This window comes from Lepidochelys olivacea (genome assembly GCF_965140295.1).
Source record: "Lepidochelys olivacea isolate rLepOli2 genome assembly, chromosome: 11".
Taxonomy (NCBI): Eukaryota; Metazoa; Chordata; order Testudines; family Cheloniidae; genus Lepidochelys; species Lepidochelys olivacea.
In genome coordinates, this window is record NC_140421.1 from 4,991,523 (window position 1) to 5,010,343 (window position 18,821).

Here is an 18,821-nt window from a genome sequence, read left to right on the forward strand (position 1 = left end):
GTGACACATTCCCAGTTAGTATGAGGATAGTTGAAATCCCCCATGAAAATGCATTTTCTACCTTGTAGGCTACCTAATCTCCCTGAGCTTTTCACAATCACCATCCTGGTCAAGTGGTCAGTAGTATATACCTACTGCTATAGTCTTACTATTCAAGCATGGGATTTCTATCCATAGACATTCTGTGGTACAGTTTGATTCATTTAAGATCTTTACTTTATTTGACTCTATGCTTTCTTTCACATGTAGTGTAGCGCCCTCACCAGCACGACCTGTCGTTTCATATATTTTGTACCCTGATATTACTGGGTCTCCTTGATTTTCCTCATTCCACCAAGTTTCTATGATGCCTATCCTATCAATAACCTCCCAGCAAGTATCTCTTAATGTAGGTTTTTGGTTTTTTTAAATAGATGTCTGACTCACTCGGCTACAGATCTGGACAGTGTCTTGTCGTCTTGATGGACCTTAACTGATCAAGGTGTAGATAAATTTATATTTTAATTTTTGTGACTTTGTTTTCAGATAAGAAGAAATCTAAGAAACGTCATTACGATGATGACGATGACGACGACGATGAAACTCCTGGTAGAGAGTCTCAGGAAGCCGTTCCATCTGCAGCTGGGAAACAAGTGGAAGAGTCTGGGATCAAAGTGGATGAGTATGGAGCAAAAGACTACAGACTCCAGATGCTTCTAAAGGGTGATCATTCCTCACGTCCACTCTGGGTGGTAAGTCCCATCAAACAGCTTTGTAAAAGACTTCTTTTGTTTGTGGCAAATAACAAAGGAGAATGAAGTATAGTACTGTGCAGTGAGTTTGAATTAGGTAGACTTAGAAAGGGACACTGTGAGGAGGAAGATTTTGCATAAGACCCAACAATACGGACAAATGCTGTGCAAAACACAGCCAGGGAGACAGTCTCTGCCCTAGATTGCTAACAACGGACATAGGACGGGATGCTTTGGAGATCTAGAGGAGGGATTCATGTTATCTAGGCAAATACCTTTCTCTGTAATATGGTACAAATGAGGTTTGAGGTAAAAGGTTAAAACTGGAAGGCCCCATCAATATTTTTTCCCCAGAGAAAAGCTGGGAATACAGGAGGATTTGTAGCCATTTCAAAATATGCTTCACTTATTGCAATCTAGTAGAGAGGCATAGTGGGGGGGGGGGGGGGGGACAAAAACATATCATGTGTCTCCAGGTAGACAGAAATCTTGGTGTGAGTTTGCCCGTGTAAAACATTCTGAGCAAACTTTAAAGTTTTGGTACAGTCCTAGTTTAGAGTGGCATGAGAGGATGACAGAGATGCTTAATGACTTATTTGTTTCAGTTTTCACCAAGAAGGTTGGTGGCGATTGGATGTCTAACATAGTGAATGCCAGTGAAAATGAGGTAGGATCGGAGTCTAAAATAGGGAAAGAAGAAGTCAAAAATTAAACAAGTTAGATGTCTTCAAATGACCAAGGCCTGATGAAATGCATCCTAGAATGCTCCAGGAGCTGACTGAGGAGATATCTGAGCCATTAGCAATTATCTTTGAAAAGTCATGGAAGACGGGAGACATTCCAGAAGACTGCAAAAGGGCAAATATAGTGTCCATATATAAAAAGGGAAATAAGGACAACCCAGGATATTACAGACCAGTCAGCTTAACTTCTGTACCTGGAAAGATAATGGAGCCTTGTGGATAGGGGGAAAGCGGTAGATGTGGTATATCTTGACTTTAGTAAGGCTTTTGATACTGTCTCGCATCACCTTCTCATAAACAAATAGGGAAATGCAATCTATATGGAACTACTATAAGGTGGGTGCATAAATGGTTGGAAAATCATTCCCATAGAGTAGTTATCAGTGGTTCACAGTTATGCTGGAAGAGCATAACGAGTGGGGTCCAGCAGGGATCGGTTCTGGGTCTAGTTGTTTTGAATATCTTCATCAATGATTTAGATAATGGCATAAAGAGTACACTTATAAAGTTTGCGGCAATACCAAGCTGGGAGGGGTTGCAAGTTCTTTGAAGGATAGGATTAAAATTGAGAATGATCTGGAGAAATGGTCAGAAGTAAATAGGATGAAATTCAATAAGGACAAATGCAAAGTACTCCACTTAGGAAGGAACAATTAGTTGCACACATACAAAATGACTGCCTAGGAAGGAGTACTGTGGAAAGGGATCTCGGGGTCATAGTGGATCACAAGCTAACTATGAGTCAACAGTGTAACACTTGTGACAGACCCAGACCAGTGGGATACTGGAGTCTGGTCGAAGGCAAATATACTGGCTACTGGATGAATAGTTTTCTGTTCCCTGGGTGACCAGAGCAGGGGCTGTGCTAGAGCAATCAGGAATGTGCTAGAACCAATTAAGACAGGCAAGCTAATTAAGACGCCTGGAGCCAATTAAGAACTTAAGAGAATCAATTATGGCAGGCAGGCTAATCAGGACACCTGGTTTAAAAAGGACCTCCCATCAGTTAGTGGAGGGTGTACAAGGAGCGAGAAGGCATGCTGCTTGGAGGACTGAGAAGAACAAGTGTGATCAGGCTTCAGGAGGAAGATCCTGCGATGAGGATAAAGAAGGTGCTGTGGGGGGGAGGCCATGGGGAAGTAACCCAGGGAGTTGTAGCTGTCACACAGCTGATACAGGAGACATTGTAGACAACTGTTATCCACAGGGCCCTGGCTGGAACCCAGTGTAAAGGGCAGGCCTGGGTCTGTCCCCCCAACTCCTGATCAGACACAGGAGGAGTTGACCTGGTCTGTGAGCAACACCAGAAGGGAAGGGCTAATTTGGAAAGGGATCTGGCCTGTCCCCAACCCACTAGGTGGGACAACAGAGACTGCGGAGATCGTTCTCCGTTTCCCTCATGCTGACCAGTGATGAGGTTAGCTGAGTGAATGGCAGATTTGAGCCTCTAGCAGAAGCGGCCAAACTGAGGGCTGCCGTCAGTCTCTGAGGTGAGCAAATCTGCCAAAAGCACAGGACCCACCAAGGCAGAGGAGGAGCTTTGTCACACACACTTGCAAAAAAAGCAAACATCATTCTGGGATGTATTAGCAGGAGTGTTGTAAGCAAGATGCGAGAAGTAATTTTTCCGCTCTACTCTGCGCTGATTAGGCCTCAACTGGAGCATTGTGTCCAGTTCTGGGCAACACATTTCAAGAAAGATGGGGACAAATTGGAGAAAGTCCAGAGAAGAGCAACAAAAGTGATTAAAGGTCTAGAAAACATGACCTAAAAGGGAAGTTTGAAAAAAATTGGGTTTGTTTAGTCTGGAGAAGAGAAGACTGAGAGGGGATATAACAGTTTTCAAGTACATAAAAGGTTATTACAAGGAGGAGGGAGAAAAATTATTCATCTTAACCTCTGAGGATAGAACAAGAAGCAATGGGCTTAAATTGCAGGAAGGGAGGTTTAGGTTGGACATTAGGAAATTTTTCCTAACTGTCAGGGTGGTTAAGCACTGGAATAAATTGCCTAGGGAGGTTGTGGAATCTGCATCATTGGGGATTTTTAAGAGCAGGTTGGACAAACACCTGTCAGGGATGGTCTAGATATTACTTAGTCCTGCCTCGATAAATTGCCCTGTTCTGTTCATTCCCTCTGAAGCATCTGGCACCGGCCACTGTTGGAAGACAGGATACTGGACTAGATGGACCATTTGTCTGACTCAATACGGCCATTTTTATGTTCTTATTGAGGAAAGCAAACTTTGTGTATCAGGGCATAAACAGATGGCCTGCAAGGGTTGGTTGGGAGGCTCTCCCACCAAATACCCTTTCACAACTAACCAGATTTATCGAGTGAGCCATCCCCTATCATGCAGTCCAAGCTTCTGGCAGTCAGGGGTTTCAGGACACCCAGGGCATGGGGTTGCCTCCATGACCATTTTCAATAATAGCCATTGATGTACCTGTCCTCCATGAACTTATTTAATTCTCTTTTGAATCCAGTTATGGTTTTGGGCTTCTCAGTGTCGTCTGGCACAGGTTGACTTTGTGTTTTGTGAGGAAGTACTTCCTTGCATTTGTTTTAAACCTGCTGCCTATTCATTTCATTGTGTGACGCTTGGTTCTTGTATAACGTGAAGGTGTAAATAACACTTCCTTATTTACTGTCTCCACACACCATTCATGATTTTGTAGACCTGTTTCATATCCCCCCTCAGTCGTCTCTTTTCCAAGCTGAACAATCCCTGTCTTTTTAATCTTGCCTCATACGCACGGTGTTCCGTAACCCTAATCACTTTTTCTGGTCTTTTCCAATCCTAATATATCTTTTGTGAGATGAGGGCAACCAGAACTGCACCCAGTATTCAAGGTGTGAGCATACCAAGGATTTATATAATGGTGATACGATATTTACTATTTTATCATTTGTCCCTTTCCTAATGGTTCCTAGTATTCTTCTAGCTTCTTTGACTGCTGCTGAATATTGAGCAGATGTTTTCAGAGAACTATCCAAGACTTCAAGGTCTCTTGAGTGGTAACAGCTAATTTAGACTCAGTCACTTTATATGTATAGTTGGGATTGTTTTCCAATGTGAATTACTGTGCATTTATCAACATTGAATTTCATCTGCCAGTTTGTCGCACAGTCATCCAGTTTAGTGAGATCCCTTTGTAACCCTTTGCAATCTGCTTTGGACTTAACTATTTTGAGTAATTTTGTGTCATCTGCAAAATTTTTGCAACCTCACTGTTTACCCTTTTTCTAAATCATTGAATTTGTTGAACAGCACTGGTCCCAATACAGATCCTTTGGGGACAACTCGCTGTTTACTTCTCTCCACTGTGAAAACTGTAAAACCTTTGTTTCCTATCTTTCAACCAGTTACTGATCCATGAGAGGACCTTCCTTCTTATCCCATGAGTCAGTGTGTATTGCTGTTATGATTCAGGACTTTGATTAGCATAGTGACTCTTCTCAAACAGTTAGTATGTGGTCTTACTACAAAATTAATATGTCAGACTGAAAAAACCTCATCAGTTCTAGGGGCGTTTACACTTGAATGCATTAAAGAGACACCAACAAATTAGTATCTGGTCACTTGCAGAAAATGAGTTAAAAGTAGGTTCTGGTACTATGCCTAGCTCTGAGTCCCCTGTCAGTTTTTGTGGTTTTAAAGCCCAGGGTGAATTGATGTAAGTCAACACGATTTAAATCAGCAAGCAGGAAACCTTGATTTAAATCCATCGATTTTAATCGTGTTTTGCATTTGTACATTTTAGTTAGATATTTTCCTAAAGAAAGGTTTATTTTTATTGGTGGTTAAACATATTGATTTGCAACTAATATAGCCTTTACACTACACTTGGTGATTCTTGGTGCTAACCAGGATACACCGTATCTATACACATTTATTTAAGCAGTTATGCAGCTTAACTTACATGTATTCGCAGTCTCAATTTTAATTTTTGTATTATGTTAATGGTGAATGGTGCATTTCTTATTTAGTAGACAATTAATTTTTTACTTGTGATTTGTGTCAAGCTTTATTTGGATGGTAATTCAAATTCAATTGAAGGACAAAAACAGCATATTATTTTGGTTTATTAAATTTAAACTACTTCAAATGTGCTGGATACATAAGAAAAAAGTTTATCAAAACCGATTTTAGTTTTAAAACTGATTTATTAAGCGAAGGAACTATGATCTGTAGTTAGCAAATTGAACTGATTGTTTCTGGTCACCATGTCCTTCAAGCCTTTAGAACTAATAGATCTCATCCCAGTTTTTATTCATAGACTGGAAGAGGATAACAAGCTTTCTTGCTTTTTCAGCTCCCATTGGTCTCTTAATTTTGAAAGAACTAGTCATTGAACTGAACTAGTCGCATAAACTGAAATGAAGAAAATATTTGCTCTGCTACTGCTGTCCAAAACTGGCTTAACACTTCAGCAAACTGTGGCCCAGATGCTTAGCCAGTGACTTCCACCAGTTCAGTGGTTGGATTTTCTTAAGAAGTTGGCAGCAAACATGTTGTTTGTTGTATTTCATTAAATGATTTTAACAGATTATGATTGGTTTAGGCCTTAACATAAATTGCCAATTTTAAATAGGTTTATTATTTTAACAATAAACCTGTATTTAATTTTAAAAGATCTGACTTTTTAAATCATCAATTTTATTCACCCTGTTACAGCCTATTTTTAAAAAGCTTTTTTCTCTCACTTGATGCTCTCTGATGGGAAAATTGGTAATCGTGAAACTGATTAGATGAACCTCAAGGTGGCCTCGAGTTTTTTGCTGACTTATTTTGTTTGTGTCTTGAACATCAGATTAGTTTTCCTTCATATGTGGCTCTCACCCTGAAACAGCAGCACCTTTTCCATGCCCCATGACATACTGTCCATTAAATAATAATGGTCCCTTTGCATCGTGTGTCCTTAATCCTAGTAGTAGAGAGGGCTTTCTACCTTTCTCACACAACCTCATTATTTCTTTAACCCATTTTTCCTTTTCTGTCTTCTAGGCTCCTGATGGCCATGTTTTCCTGGAAGCCTTTTCTCCTGTTTACAAATATGCCCAGGATTTTCTGGTTGCTATTGCTGAACCTGTGTGCAGGCCAACCCATGTACACGAATACAAACTCACTGCTTACTCGCTTTATGCTGCTGTCAGTGTTGGTTTACAGACAAGTGACATCACTGAATATTTGCGAAAGCTGAGCAAGACTGGTGTCCCAGATGGAATAATTCAGTTTATCAAGGTGAGATCGTTTCAGTGGAGAGTCATTCTCCATTGTCTTTTCATGTCTCTAATGCTCCTGTTCTCTTCTATTGCTTGGTTTCAGAATTCAGGGAAGCACGCTCTTCATCCTATCTTCTTCCTTTACCCTTAGGATAGCATCAGAAACATAGCTTTCAGGCTGTGACAGATTGGAACTGGACATCAAAATTGCATATTTCTGATTGATTTCTCCATGCAACATGTATGCATATCCTAAATACACCTTATAAATAGGTTTGACCCACAAATAGAAAATTTCATGTAAAGGTCTGATCTTGTAACCATTGTTCATGTAAATAATTTAACTGGAGTCAGTAAGTGCTACAGCATCTGGCCCCAAATTTGGAATCACCCCTGCTATATGCATTAAAACGTCACATTGTCGAAAGGTACAAACCTGCACTATAGAACAGTGTCTGAGTTGCTTATGGTTTTTTGCATTTAATAGTAAGTTAATGCATAGTTGAGGTTGCTCTATTAAAATCAAAGTCAGAAATGCCAAAGTCAAGGTTCCAAAAGATGTATTAACCCACCTGTGTTGTGCATCCTGTATGTTTTTTTGAATGTATTTTTTATATTAACAGAAATACAGTAATCTACACATATAGCCATAAAAGTAGTGTAGAAAACACACTCTTAATCAGGAATTAGGAACTAAATCTTATTATTTTTGGTAGAAAGTATTCCATAGAATATTCAAGCTGTGCAGTGTGTCAGAGTTAACATTGCTATAAGAATCCTAATTTAACTGAGCAATCATAGCCTTGCATTAATGAAACGTAGCTATTGCATAATAATGGAAATTAATGTACACTGGTTGGCGGGAGGCAGTTCTCTGAAAATGATAAAAATGTAATTTATTTTAAGCCAAGAAAAGCACATGCTCCTTAGTGAGGATTGTGCCTTTCAACCTTAGCAAGTAGCAGGGGCTGTCTTTTCGTTCATCTAGCACACCAGGGTCCTCGTCCTTGAATTGTACTCCTAAGTGCTATGATAATACAAATAAAAACTATTGTGGACATTGCCAGGCACCTGTCGTAACCAGTCTTGTTATCAGCAAATAGCTATAACCTGTCTGGGTCCTCCAGGTCTCTATGCATATGGATTGTGAGGTGCAGAAGCATGTGAGAGACACCATGGCGTAGCCCTAAATATTTGTGAACAAGCTGCCATTTGGACAGATATTACCAAAGATTCCAGACTTGACCTGGAGTCTCTAACACTATATTGCGGGATAGATGAGTTCCCATCTCTTCTATATTCAGAGGAGGAATTCCTCCGATGTTTCAAAGCATCCAGTTCTTAGTGGTAACGAAGACCATTTTTTTTACGTAATCCATAATAGGTTGTGAAACCTCTTGAAGACCTCTCGTCTTTGATGCCCATCTATTTTGCAGCAGCTCTCAGCAATCCTGTGCGTGTAGAGTTGACTGATTTCAGTTCTCCCTTATACTTCCCATTTGTTCTGACTCTTATTGATCCTGTACTAGTCTTGGTGAACCATTCTGGTTACGCAGCAAAGGTTGTGTGTCTGTATTTTTGTATACACACACAAATGTTGTGTCATTAAATCAGCCACTGCTTTATTATGCTGAATCTGAATTGCTTGTTCCTAATGGATGTTCTTGTCTGTTTGTAGCTGTGTACTGTCAGCTATGGAAAGGTAAAGCTAGTTCTGAAACACAACAGGTAAGCAGCTTTTCTTGTGTGTGTGTGGGGAAGGGGGTGGGAGGGAGGGAATATAATTTTTTTTTTTTATTCCCCCTGCTTGCAGTACTTTAGTATAGTAGTTATTTGCTTTAAGTTTGACTGTTCTGGGTTCACTCTAGTGGTGATCATTGTGTTAGCATGGGTATGCTTTGTTTGTTTTTTGTTTTTTTGGTTTTTTTTTAGAAAGATTCTTCAAACCAAAAGTGCTGATTTACGTTAATTGACTGGTCAATCTATGGTCTCAGACTGCTGAGCTGACGATGTTTGTTTTACTGCAGTAGATTGTCTTACTGCGGGAAGTGGCGCGGGCTGCATGGGACATGCTGGCTGCCGCTTCCCATGGCTCCCGTTGGCCAGGAACGGTGAACCGCGACCACTGGAAGCTGCAGGCAGCCTTGCAAATGTAAACAAACTGTCTGGCGGCCCGCCAGCGGATGACCCTGACGAACTGTGTGCGGGCCGCAGGTTGCCCACCACTGGCCTAGATGATCTAAATGGTCCCTTTTAGCCTTAAAATCTATCCTGCATATGAGAAAACCAAGGGTCAGAGGGGAAGTGGCATGCCTGAGATGCCACAGCGTGTCAGTGGCTGAGCCAGGAATAGAACCCAGGACTCCTGACTCCCGGTGCCCTCTCGCCTCCCTTTTAACCTGCCCTGTTGGGTAAAACAGAAATTCACCCACCTGTGGAACTCTTTGCCAGAGGATGTTGTGAAGGCCAAGACTCAGGATTCAAAAAAGGATTAAAAAAAGAACTAGATAAATTCATGGAGGACAGGTCCATCAGTGGCTATTATCCAGGATGGGCAGGGATGGTGTTCCTAGCCTCTGTTTGTCAGAAGCTGGGAATGGGCAACAGGGGATGGATCACTGGATGATTCCCTGTTCTGTTCATTCCCTCTGGAGCACCTGGCATTGGCTGCTGTCGGAAGACAGGAGACTGGGCTAGATGGGCCTTTGGTCTGACCCAGGGTGGCCGTTCTTCTGTTCAATACTAGCACGCTCTTTATAGCCATTTTTAGGAGTCCTCCCTGAACCACCACCTGCTTCTCCAGTTCAAACGTTTTTCAGCTTCTGTAGGCTCACGTTTTAATGAGACTCTCCAACGAGCATCTTTATTGGCAAGCTTCAAGGGGAAGAAACACTCCTAGAGCTTGCAGAATGAGGTTTTCATAGCTTCTGCCTTATACTAAGGGCTCAGGCAGCTCACCCTGTGTACTCGGATTTCTTTCCTGGCCCCACCCCAAAGGCGGCTTCAAAAGAATTGCCTCCTTTTAGAGATGATGGACGGTGAAGTGGGGAGCTTTCCAGGGTTATCTAAATGGTGCTTTTGGAGTCTTTCTAGTCTTATCTAAGTTTTGAAATGGATTATTCAAGCAAGGGAATCTTTAGCAGTTAAATATTTGCTGTGAGGATGTCTGTGAAAAGTTCTCTGTAGTAGCAACAATTGTTTTAACCCTCATACGCACGAGCGATGGCAAAGATGCTATAGCTTGAGTGACTCCATCTGGAATCACTGTCAGGTAGATTGAAACGCCAGTTCCGGTGTTGCAGTAGGTGCTCAGACAGATTCTCTGATTGGTATAACATGCTTTAAACTTTGTTGGGAGCTGCTTGTCTAGTTCTTGTTTGTCCTTTCCATCTAGGTATTTTGTAGAAAGCACCCACCCTGAAGTCATCCAGCAGCTTCTTCAGGACCACGTCATCAAAGAGTGTCGGCTGAGAAACGCTGAGGGAGAAGAAACCGAGCTCATCACAGAGACATTCACGAGCAAATCAGCAGTACGTTGGGATCGAGGGTCATCTTCTAAAATGCTGGATTCCTCTTTGTGAGGCTGTACATACTGTTGAATATCTGCAGCGGTGGTTATTGCATACTTCCTTCTGTTGTAAACATTGCACATGCTCTGTGCTTCATTAATGAACCATTGCTCAGCGAGAATCTCTAATGGGGTCTTTTAAATTCCTGTTTCAGATTTCCAAATCCAGTGACGGAGGTCCTTCAACATCACAAGGGACAGATGCTCAGAATAAATCGGATGTCCCGGCCGACTTATTTGAGTTTTACGAGCAGATGGACAAAGATGAGGAGGAGGAGGAAGAAACACAGACTGTATCTTTTGAAGTCAAGCAGGTAAAATATCTGTTAACTGCTTGGCACCCATGGTCATAGTGAGTCCCACTGCAGGCAATTGGATGTGGGGTTGCTAAATACCATATTCTAAGGCTTTTCTATCGGGGGTGGCCCTCTGAGCCACAAAGACTTCTTCCCTCACCTCTGAAAGTCCCACATCACAGATTCTTCCTCTCCAGCCTGGTGGGAGGGACTAGACACTGCCCCTTCCCTGGCTGACGCGTGAGCGATGTTGACAGGCTACAGGGCAGTTGCTAGGGTATATGGGCTCCCTTTCTGCAGGATTGAATGTGCTATCTCGTGTGGACTGTTATGCTGACCAAACCTGAGTGAGATAATTACTTGAAAATATTAATGTAGTCTGAAGGCAGATTCTAAATCCACCCAGATGCTTTGTGTGACTTCACATCTCCTTCCAGCCCCAGCAGCTTCTGGCAACTGTGAGACTGTTCTTAAATTTACCTTGTCTGCTTGATCTTGTTGGCGGTTAACCTACACTATTCAGCAAAAGTTAATGTGGCTTGCATACATGTCCCATATGTTTGAGGAGCTTGGTAAGTAAGATCTTGTGGACTTTTCTTTGGTGCTCATTGTTGTAATGTCTGAGCACGTCACAAATACTAGTGAATTTGGCTATGATTTTCAGAGGATCCTATGGAAGTTAAAAGGGAGTTGCATGCTTAACTCCCTTGGGCACATTTGAAAATCCCAACCTCGATCCTCAAAAACCCCAATCTTGTGTGAAATAGAGATCGTTATTTCTTCCCTCATGCAGATGGGGAGCTGAGGTCCCAGGAGCTTAAGCGACTGGCCCAAGGACAAAGTTCACGAGTTCCACTCTAATGCCTTAGCTACAATACTATTCTTACTCCTTATGCAAACCTGGCCTATGTAAAGAGATACACTGTTCTTATTTGCGGGTGTGGAACCTTTAATGTTACTGCTTCTGTTAAGTCATTTCTGTTAAGTGCCTTCCCCATCCCAGCAGTGTGTAATTAGTGAGGTGTGAGATCATGTAGGGGTCTGAATCAGTTTGTTTCTTGCAGTGTTTTGTCTAAAATCTCTTGGATTATAAAATCTTTGGACAAAGATGCTTTTTATATTTCTGTCATGTACAGAATGGAGGATATCGGTGCTTAGCAGGTGCTGCATATGAATTGACTTATTAGATCAGATGTATTTATGAGGCTTTTTTGTGAATTTTCTGTCGTTTTATCCTAGATTTGGCAAGTCTTTTGTTGCCTTATAGGAAACATAAAGACAATCGGCAGGCTATTCAGGTCATTTTTTCAATGTCTCAGATAGCAATTAAATGCAACATGCTTTTGTGGTAGAGTATCTGTTACTGCAGAGCGAAGATTTCTGAGTCACCTGTGTAGCTTCTGTGGACCTTCAGTTACAAAAGTGACTAGAGATGCTGTATTTTGAATTGTTTGTGTTCAAAATGTTGATTTGTCAATAGTCCTATAAAGGACATTATCAGGGGCTTTCCCTACAGAATAACACCCTTTCAGAGATTTGAATATCTCACTTTTTTCCATTTGTCAACAATTTCCCCCCTTTGTTTCTAATATATAATAATACTTAAATTGTTCTGTTTTCTGCTTTGATCACCAGCAAAGTTCTGAGAATAGGTTTTAACTCCTGCTGTTATAGAGCAAGCAAAGGGTGTAAAAGAACAATTAACTTGCCTTTATACAGCTAGGGTATATAAACTGATGACTTTAAAAAATCCTCAGCAGGTTTCAGAAATTTAGAATATGCTGTTAGAAGCTTTGTTTCCTTTCTAGGAAATGATTGAAGAGCTTCAGAAGCGTTGCATTCACTTGGAGTACCCCTTGCTGGCAGAGTATGATTTCAGAAATGATTCAGTGAATCCTGACATTAATATCGACCTGAAGCCCACAGCAGTTCTCAGACCTTACCAGGAGAAAAGTCTAAGGAAGATGTTTGGGAATGGGCGTGCTAGATCTGGTGTTATTGTCCTGCCATGTGGTAAGTAGTTGGATTTTGGCTAAGTTGAAGTAAGGCCTTATGCGCAACTTGATGGCATTTCTCTGTTTGTAACTAATTTTTGACTGCCACAGCTGATCAGTTCCAGAGAGTTTCAGGGAATGTTCTGGGCATAACCCTTGCGGGGGGACAGAGCCCCTGGCATCTGGTTAGCAGGTAGGTCTGCAAATATCTGCCGATCAAAGAACCAGCTGCTGGCAGCCATTAACACCTTCCAGTATAACAATACCGCCCCCCCCCCCATCTCAGTTCTTTTGCTTGTGCCAATAGAGTTTTAAAATGTTGACACCATAAATGATTTATCTTCCAAATAGAAAGAAAAGAAATAAGAATGATGGCAAAGCAGGAAATGTAAGAACAGCCATATTGGGTCAGACCAATGGTCCTTCTAGCTCAGTATCCTGTCTTCTGACAGTGGCCAATGCCAGGTGCTTCCAAGGGAAGGCAGAGAACAGAGCAATGATCAAGTGATTCATTCCCTGTGTCCACTCCCAGCTTCTGGCAGTCAGAGGCTAGGGACACCCAGAGCATGGGGTTGTATCACTGACCATCTTTGCTAATAGCCATTGATAGACCTGTCCTCTGTGAATTTATCTCATTGTTTTTTGAACACTGCTATAGTTTTGACCTTCACAATTCCCCAGGCAACGAATTCCACAGGTTGACTGTGTCATGTGAAGAACTATTTCTTTTTGTTTGTTTTAAACCTGCTGCCTATTAATTTCATCACATGCCCCCTGGTTCTTGTGTTACGTGAAAGGAATAAATAACACTTTCTTATTCATTTTTTTCCACACCAGTCAAGCTTTTATCGACCTCAATTACATTCCCTCTTAGTCGTCGCTTTTCCAAGCTGAAAAGTCGCCGTCTTTTTCATCTCTCCTTGTATGGAAGCTGTTCCATACCCTTAATCATTTCCATTGCCCTTCTCTGTACCTTTCTCCATTTCTAATATTTTTTTTGAGATAGGGTGACCAGAACTGCATGCACTGTTCAAGGTGCGGGCACACCATGGATTTATATAATGGCACTATGATATTTTGTGTCTTATTATCGATTCCTTTCCTAATGGTTCCTAACATTGTTAGCTTTTTTGACGACTGCTGCTGCACACTGAGCAGATGTTTTCCGAGAACTATCCACGATGACTCTACGATCTCTCTCTTCAGTAGTAACAGCTAAATTAGACCCCATTATTTTGTATGTAGAGTTGGGATTGTTTTCCAATGTGCATTACTTTGCATTTATCAACATTGAATTTCATCTGCCATTTTGCAAAAAGAACAGGAGTACTTGTAGCACCTAAGAGACTAACAAATGTATCCGATGAAGTGAGCTGTAGCTCACGAAAGCTCATGCTCAAATAAATTTGTTAGTCTCTAAGGTGCCACAAGTACTCCTGTTCTTTTTGCGAATACAGACTAACACGGCTGCTACTCTGAAATCTGCCATTTTGTCGCTCAGTCACCCAGTTTAGTGAGATACTTTTGTAACCCTTTGTTTTGGACTTGACTATCTTGAGTAATTTTGTATCATCTGCAGATTTTGCCACCTCACTGTTTACCCCTTTTTCCAGATCATTTATGAATATGTTGAATAGGACTGGGCCCAGTACAGACCCCTGGGGGACACCACTATTTACCTCTCTCCATTCTGAAAACTGACCATTTATTCCTACCCTTTGTTTTCCTGTCTTTTAACCAGTTAGCGATCCATGAGCGTCTGGGAGTACACAGAGCCCTGGCATGATGGAGGGGGTGGGTAGGAAACTGCCAGGGAGCCTCTGAAATAGATGGGGATGGCAGTGGGCGACAGAAGATGGACTACTTGACAATTACCTGTTCTGTTCATTCCCTCTGGGGCACCTGGCATTGGCCACTGTCGGCAGACAGGATCCTGGGCTAGATGGACCTTTGGTCTGACCCAGTCTGGCCGTTCTTATGAGGGTGGCACAACGGGAGCTTGTAGGGGTGGGGAATAGAGGAATGCAATGAGCCCCTGGTGTGCAATGGGCTCAGCCTATAGAAGCAACAAAGACCCACTCAGTAACTAGCAGCTTGCTGAAGCCATCTGGTCTAATTTAAAGGGTTGTCGACACGTACAGCTGTGCCGCTTTAGTGAAGACGGTTCTACGCTGACAGGAGAGCTGCTCCCTTTGGTGTAGTTAATCCATCTCCATGAGAGGCAGTAGCTTTGTCGACAGGAGAAGCTGTCTCATCAGCATAGCGCTGCCTACCCAGGGGTTAGGTCGGTGTAACTAAGGGAGTGGATTTTTCACACCCCTGAGCGACGTCGTTCTACCAGTGTAGGCTTGTAGTGTAGACCTGGCCTAAGTTTTGGAACAAAGAAACTATTCAAAGCAGTTCATTTTGCTGCAAAGAGAACATTAATTGCAGTGATTTTGCTGAGATTTTTCATAAGTGTATGACAAGCAGCAGACACAGATGTGTGGTTTCATATGCTAATATGTAAAGGCTGCTGCTTCTATTCTAGTCTTGAAGCAGTGGCTACTGAGAAATTTCCCCTCCTCTAGGACAATTCCTGGCTAACCATTCCACAGTGGTTTTCCTCCCCTCCCCCTTTTTATCCAAGGAATGATGGGATCTATCTGTCTGAGCTGATTACTGATGACCGTTGCTCTTATTTGTCCTCCTACAGGTGCTGGCAAGTCTTTAGTTGGAGTTACAGCTGCGTGTACAGTCCGTAAGCGTTGCCTGGTACTTGGCAACTCTTCTGTCTCTGTGGAGCAGTGGAAAGCCCAATTCAAAATGTGGTCCACCATAGATGACAGCCAAATCTGTCGATTCACGTCAGATGCCAAGGACAAGCCTATCGGCTGCTCTGTTGCAATTAGTACCTACTCTATGTTGGGACACACAACTAAGAGGTCTTGGGAGGCAGAGAGAGTAATGGAATGGCTTAAAAGTCAAGAATGGGGCCTTATGATACTTGATGAGGTGCACACCATACCTGGTAAGGAGTGTACAAATTCTTAAATAGTCCCCTCCCCCCCCAGACCCATTGTTAATGCTTCGCTACTGTTGCCATGCTGTTTCTTGCTGGCTTTCTCTTTAATGTTGTTCTGGAGTTCTAGAATAAATTCATAGCTTAGTATTTGAGGTTTAATACATGTAAATGATCATCGGCTCTGGTAGAAGTTTTTGCAGTACTGCAGTATTTATAGGAAGACTGCTTTCCAGAGACCTCTCAACTCATTAGGGAACAGGTGTTACTATTCTTAATACCAGTGGGAAATCATTATAGTAATGTTAGTACTTTTCCTAATTACAGTAGTAAGAGGTGTCATCTCTAGAGCTTTGTTCCAGAGAATGGATGGTAACATGATGGAGGCTTTCTTCTGAAGCTGCTTAAACTTCAGTAAAAGATTTCTGTAGTACACTTAATATGCATTTACTTTTCATGTAACAGTTGCTAAAGTTGCCATGTGGCTGTTACATCAACACAAGTGGGAGAAGAGTTGGTCTGCATTCTCTTAAGTGGGTAGGCAGGTGTCCTGATACAATCTCTTGAAGTGTGGTCCCTATGAATAAGTTAGGGATCCCTTTGTCTATGTATGTATTTTACTGGGAAGAAATATATCTATGCTAATTTGTTTCTAAAATAATTTATCAATAGGTGTGTTGACTTCCAGATAGGGATATATGGTGTTGGAAGGAAAGAATGGAGCATTTCAGTTTACAGGAAATAATGCTGGTTAGAAATGCCCCCCCCCAGTCCAGTCCAAGTCTCTGACTGCTATACCTTTACTGAAAGAGTTTGCATGTAATTTTTAAGTATTAACAGAAATGGGAGAAATGGTAAAATATGGAAATAGCCATTGCTCGTTGGCAGCCACTTTTAACAAAGATCTATGCTGTTGCCTCAATTTTCTTACCATCATCGCTTCTTAGACTTGGTCATAAAAAATAAGGCAGAAGGCCTACTTTATACTACTAGAAAGATGATGGGAGTTCTGGAAATACCTGAGAGAGATGATGCCATCGTACTCCAATGGACTCAACCTAGGAATAGTAGAACCCCTATTTTCTATCCTGGCTCTGAAGTGCTGTGTGGCCTAGGCTAAGTCACTTAACACCTCTATATCTCTCCTTTTTTCCCATCTGGTAAACGGGGATTGTGTTGCTGGCAGTCCAGCTGCCAGCTCATGACAAGATCCCTAGGCCGCACTGACAAATGCTTAGCTGGAAACCAGTCTGGCTCGCCTGTGTGTTAATATTGTCAAAATAGGTATTAGATTTATAGATTGGTGTTTAGTGTTTGGACTTCGTGAAATACTTGTGAGTCACTGCCTGCATTAATATTACTTCTTATATCCATATCCCATGTTATAATATTGGAGTGTTTGCTTTGTAACTACAAAAGTGTTTCTTATGAAACTGGAAACCCCCACAGTCAAGAGAGAGACATGACCGAGTGTAAAATATTAGTTTTACCAAAAGAGTTGTTAAGCACCAGACAAACTACTGTGGAACATCAATGAACAAAAGACTTTGTTGTTTGCTCCTCCCACACCCATGAAGAGGGGATATGCACAAATCTGCATCCCATCACTGTTTGAACTTGGGGGGGAAAGGAATATAAATCCTTGACCAGGAGGGTCTATATCACTGTGCTGCTTGGAATTTGGTGAGGGCAGTATTTCAACCCATAAGCGAGGGGAGTCCCCAAGTTGGTTAGTTTGAGTTAGCCATAAAGGACACATAGAGCCTGCATATTGCAGCAGCTGCTATTACTTTTTGGAACCTAAGACGGTCATGCATTTGTGTAGATGTTTACCTGCTTCAGCATTACAAATAACTCTAACTTCTTTTTCCTAGTTAACAAACCTTTAGTTAGCTTAATGTAGGATTGACTATTAGCATTGTCTTTGGTGAGAGATCTAAGGTACAATTGACCTGAGGTAAGTGACTGGTCCTTTTGGGACTGGAAGTAACCTGTACCTTGTTGTGATTTTTTTTGGCATAAGGGTCCTTCTGTCACAAAGGCAAGCTTGCCTGGGTGGGGAGATAGACTGGGATGCCCAAGGGGACTCTCTGTGACTCCAGGTTAAGGCTGTTATATTGCTTGAGCAGTTCACATTTGATACTGGGTTGGTGAAATCTAATTATAGAACACACAGCCAGTTTGGTGTTCGCGCCCTGGTTTGTAACAGTTGGCACCCATGTTTGTGAGCCGCTCCGGACAGTTGACATGGATAATACTGGGGTCTGAGGACTAGTTAAGGTTTGTACAGTGCTTTGAAGATGTACAGTGCAGTAAAAGTGCTTAAGTATAAGTCAAAAGCTGCAACCAATCGAGTGTTTGGTTTTAATGTAGGAGTAATATTAGATTAGAATCGTGTTGCTTACCCATTTATAGTGTGCTCATCTCTGGCGTATAGCTAATACAACAAAATCTACACACTTGCAATGTGTGTCTTTTTAATCCTTTTATGAAATCAAAAGGAAATCTCACCTTGTGTTTCTTAGCCAAAATGTTCAGACGTGTGCTCACCATTGTGCAAGCTCACTGCAAACTGGGACTGACTGCTACTCTCGTCAGAGAAGATGACAAAATTGTCGACTTGAATTTCCTGATTGGACCAAAACTCTATGAAGCCAACTGGATGGAGCTACAGAACAATGGCTACATTGCTAAAGTCCAGTGTGCTGAGGTGATGCTCCGCTTTTTACTACAAGTGCTACAGTCTATATTCTCTTGCAGCCAGAACTATCTAATCCCATTTATGTTTAATTAGGGCAATCAGTCGTCTTTATAGATCTGCAACAATATTGAGATACTGTGTATTTCAGGCAAGACTGTCGGTAATCAACATAAATCCATGCTAAATACTGTATTGTGACTCTGTCATTGCATGCTAATATAACGGTATCTGGACATGCATCTGTTGAGACACTAATGCTGACTGCTGATACTGTGGTGTTTGGTTGGCTCTCTGTAGCCCCATCCTCAGACATCGGCACACACTGGCTTCAGTACTAATGTAGTTCTTTGATCATAGATTTTAAGGTCAGAAGGGACTATTATGACCATCTCCTTTGTTCTCTTGCATAACAAACCATGGAATGCCACCTAGTATCAAGCCCAGTAACTTGTGATGGATCTATAGACCCCTGTCATAGACTGTATTTTAGAAAGGCACCCAGTCTTGATTTAAAGACTTCAGGTGATGGAGAATCTACCACAGCCCTTGGGAAAGCTCTTC

General features: G+C 41.8%; 1 protein-coding gene across 1 annotated transcript in view; it reads left to right on the forward strand.

Annotated features, from left to right (window-relative positions):
* ERCC3 (ERCC excision repair 3, TFIIH core complex helicase subunit) overlaps nucleotides 1-18,821 on the forward strand; it is a 47,752-nt gene that overhangs the window by 4,734 nt on the left and 24,197 nt on the right. The window contains exons 2-9 of the mRNA XM_084643154.1: nucleotides 526-731; nucleotides 6,483-6,719; nucleotides 8,379-8,428; nucleotides 10,095-10,230; nucleotides 10,424-10,582; nucleotides 12,373-12,577; nucleotides 15,254-15,568; nucleotides 18,085-18,269. Of these exons, the coding sequence (XP_084499280.1) occupies nucleotides 526-731; nucleotides 6,483-6,719; nucleotides 8,379-8,428; nucleotides 10,095-10,230; nucleotides 10,424-10,582; nucleotides 12,373-12,577; nucleotides 15,254-15,568; nucleotides 18,085-18,269 (1,493 nt within the window). The remainder of the gene's footprint in view (nucleotides 1-525; nucleotides 732-6,482; nucleotides 6,720-8,378; nucleotides 8,429-10,094; nucleotides 10,231-10,423; nucleotides 10,583-12,372; nucleotides 12,578-15,253; nucleotides 15,569-18,084; nucleotides 18,270-18,821) is intronic.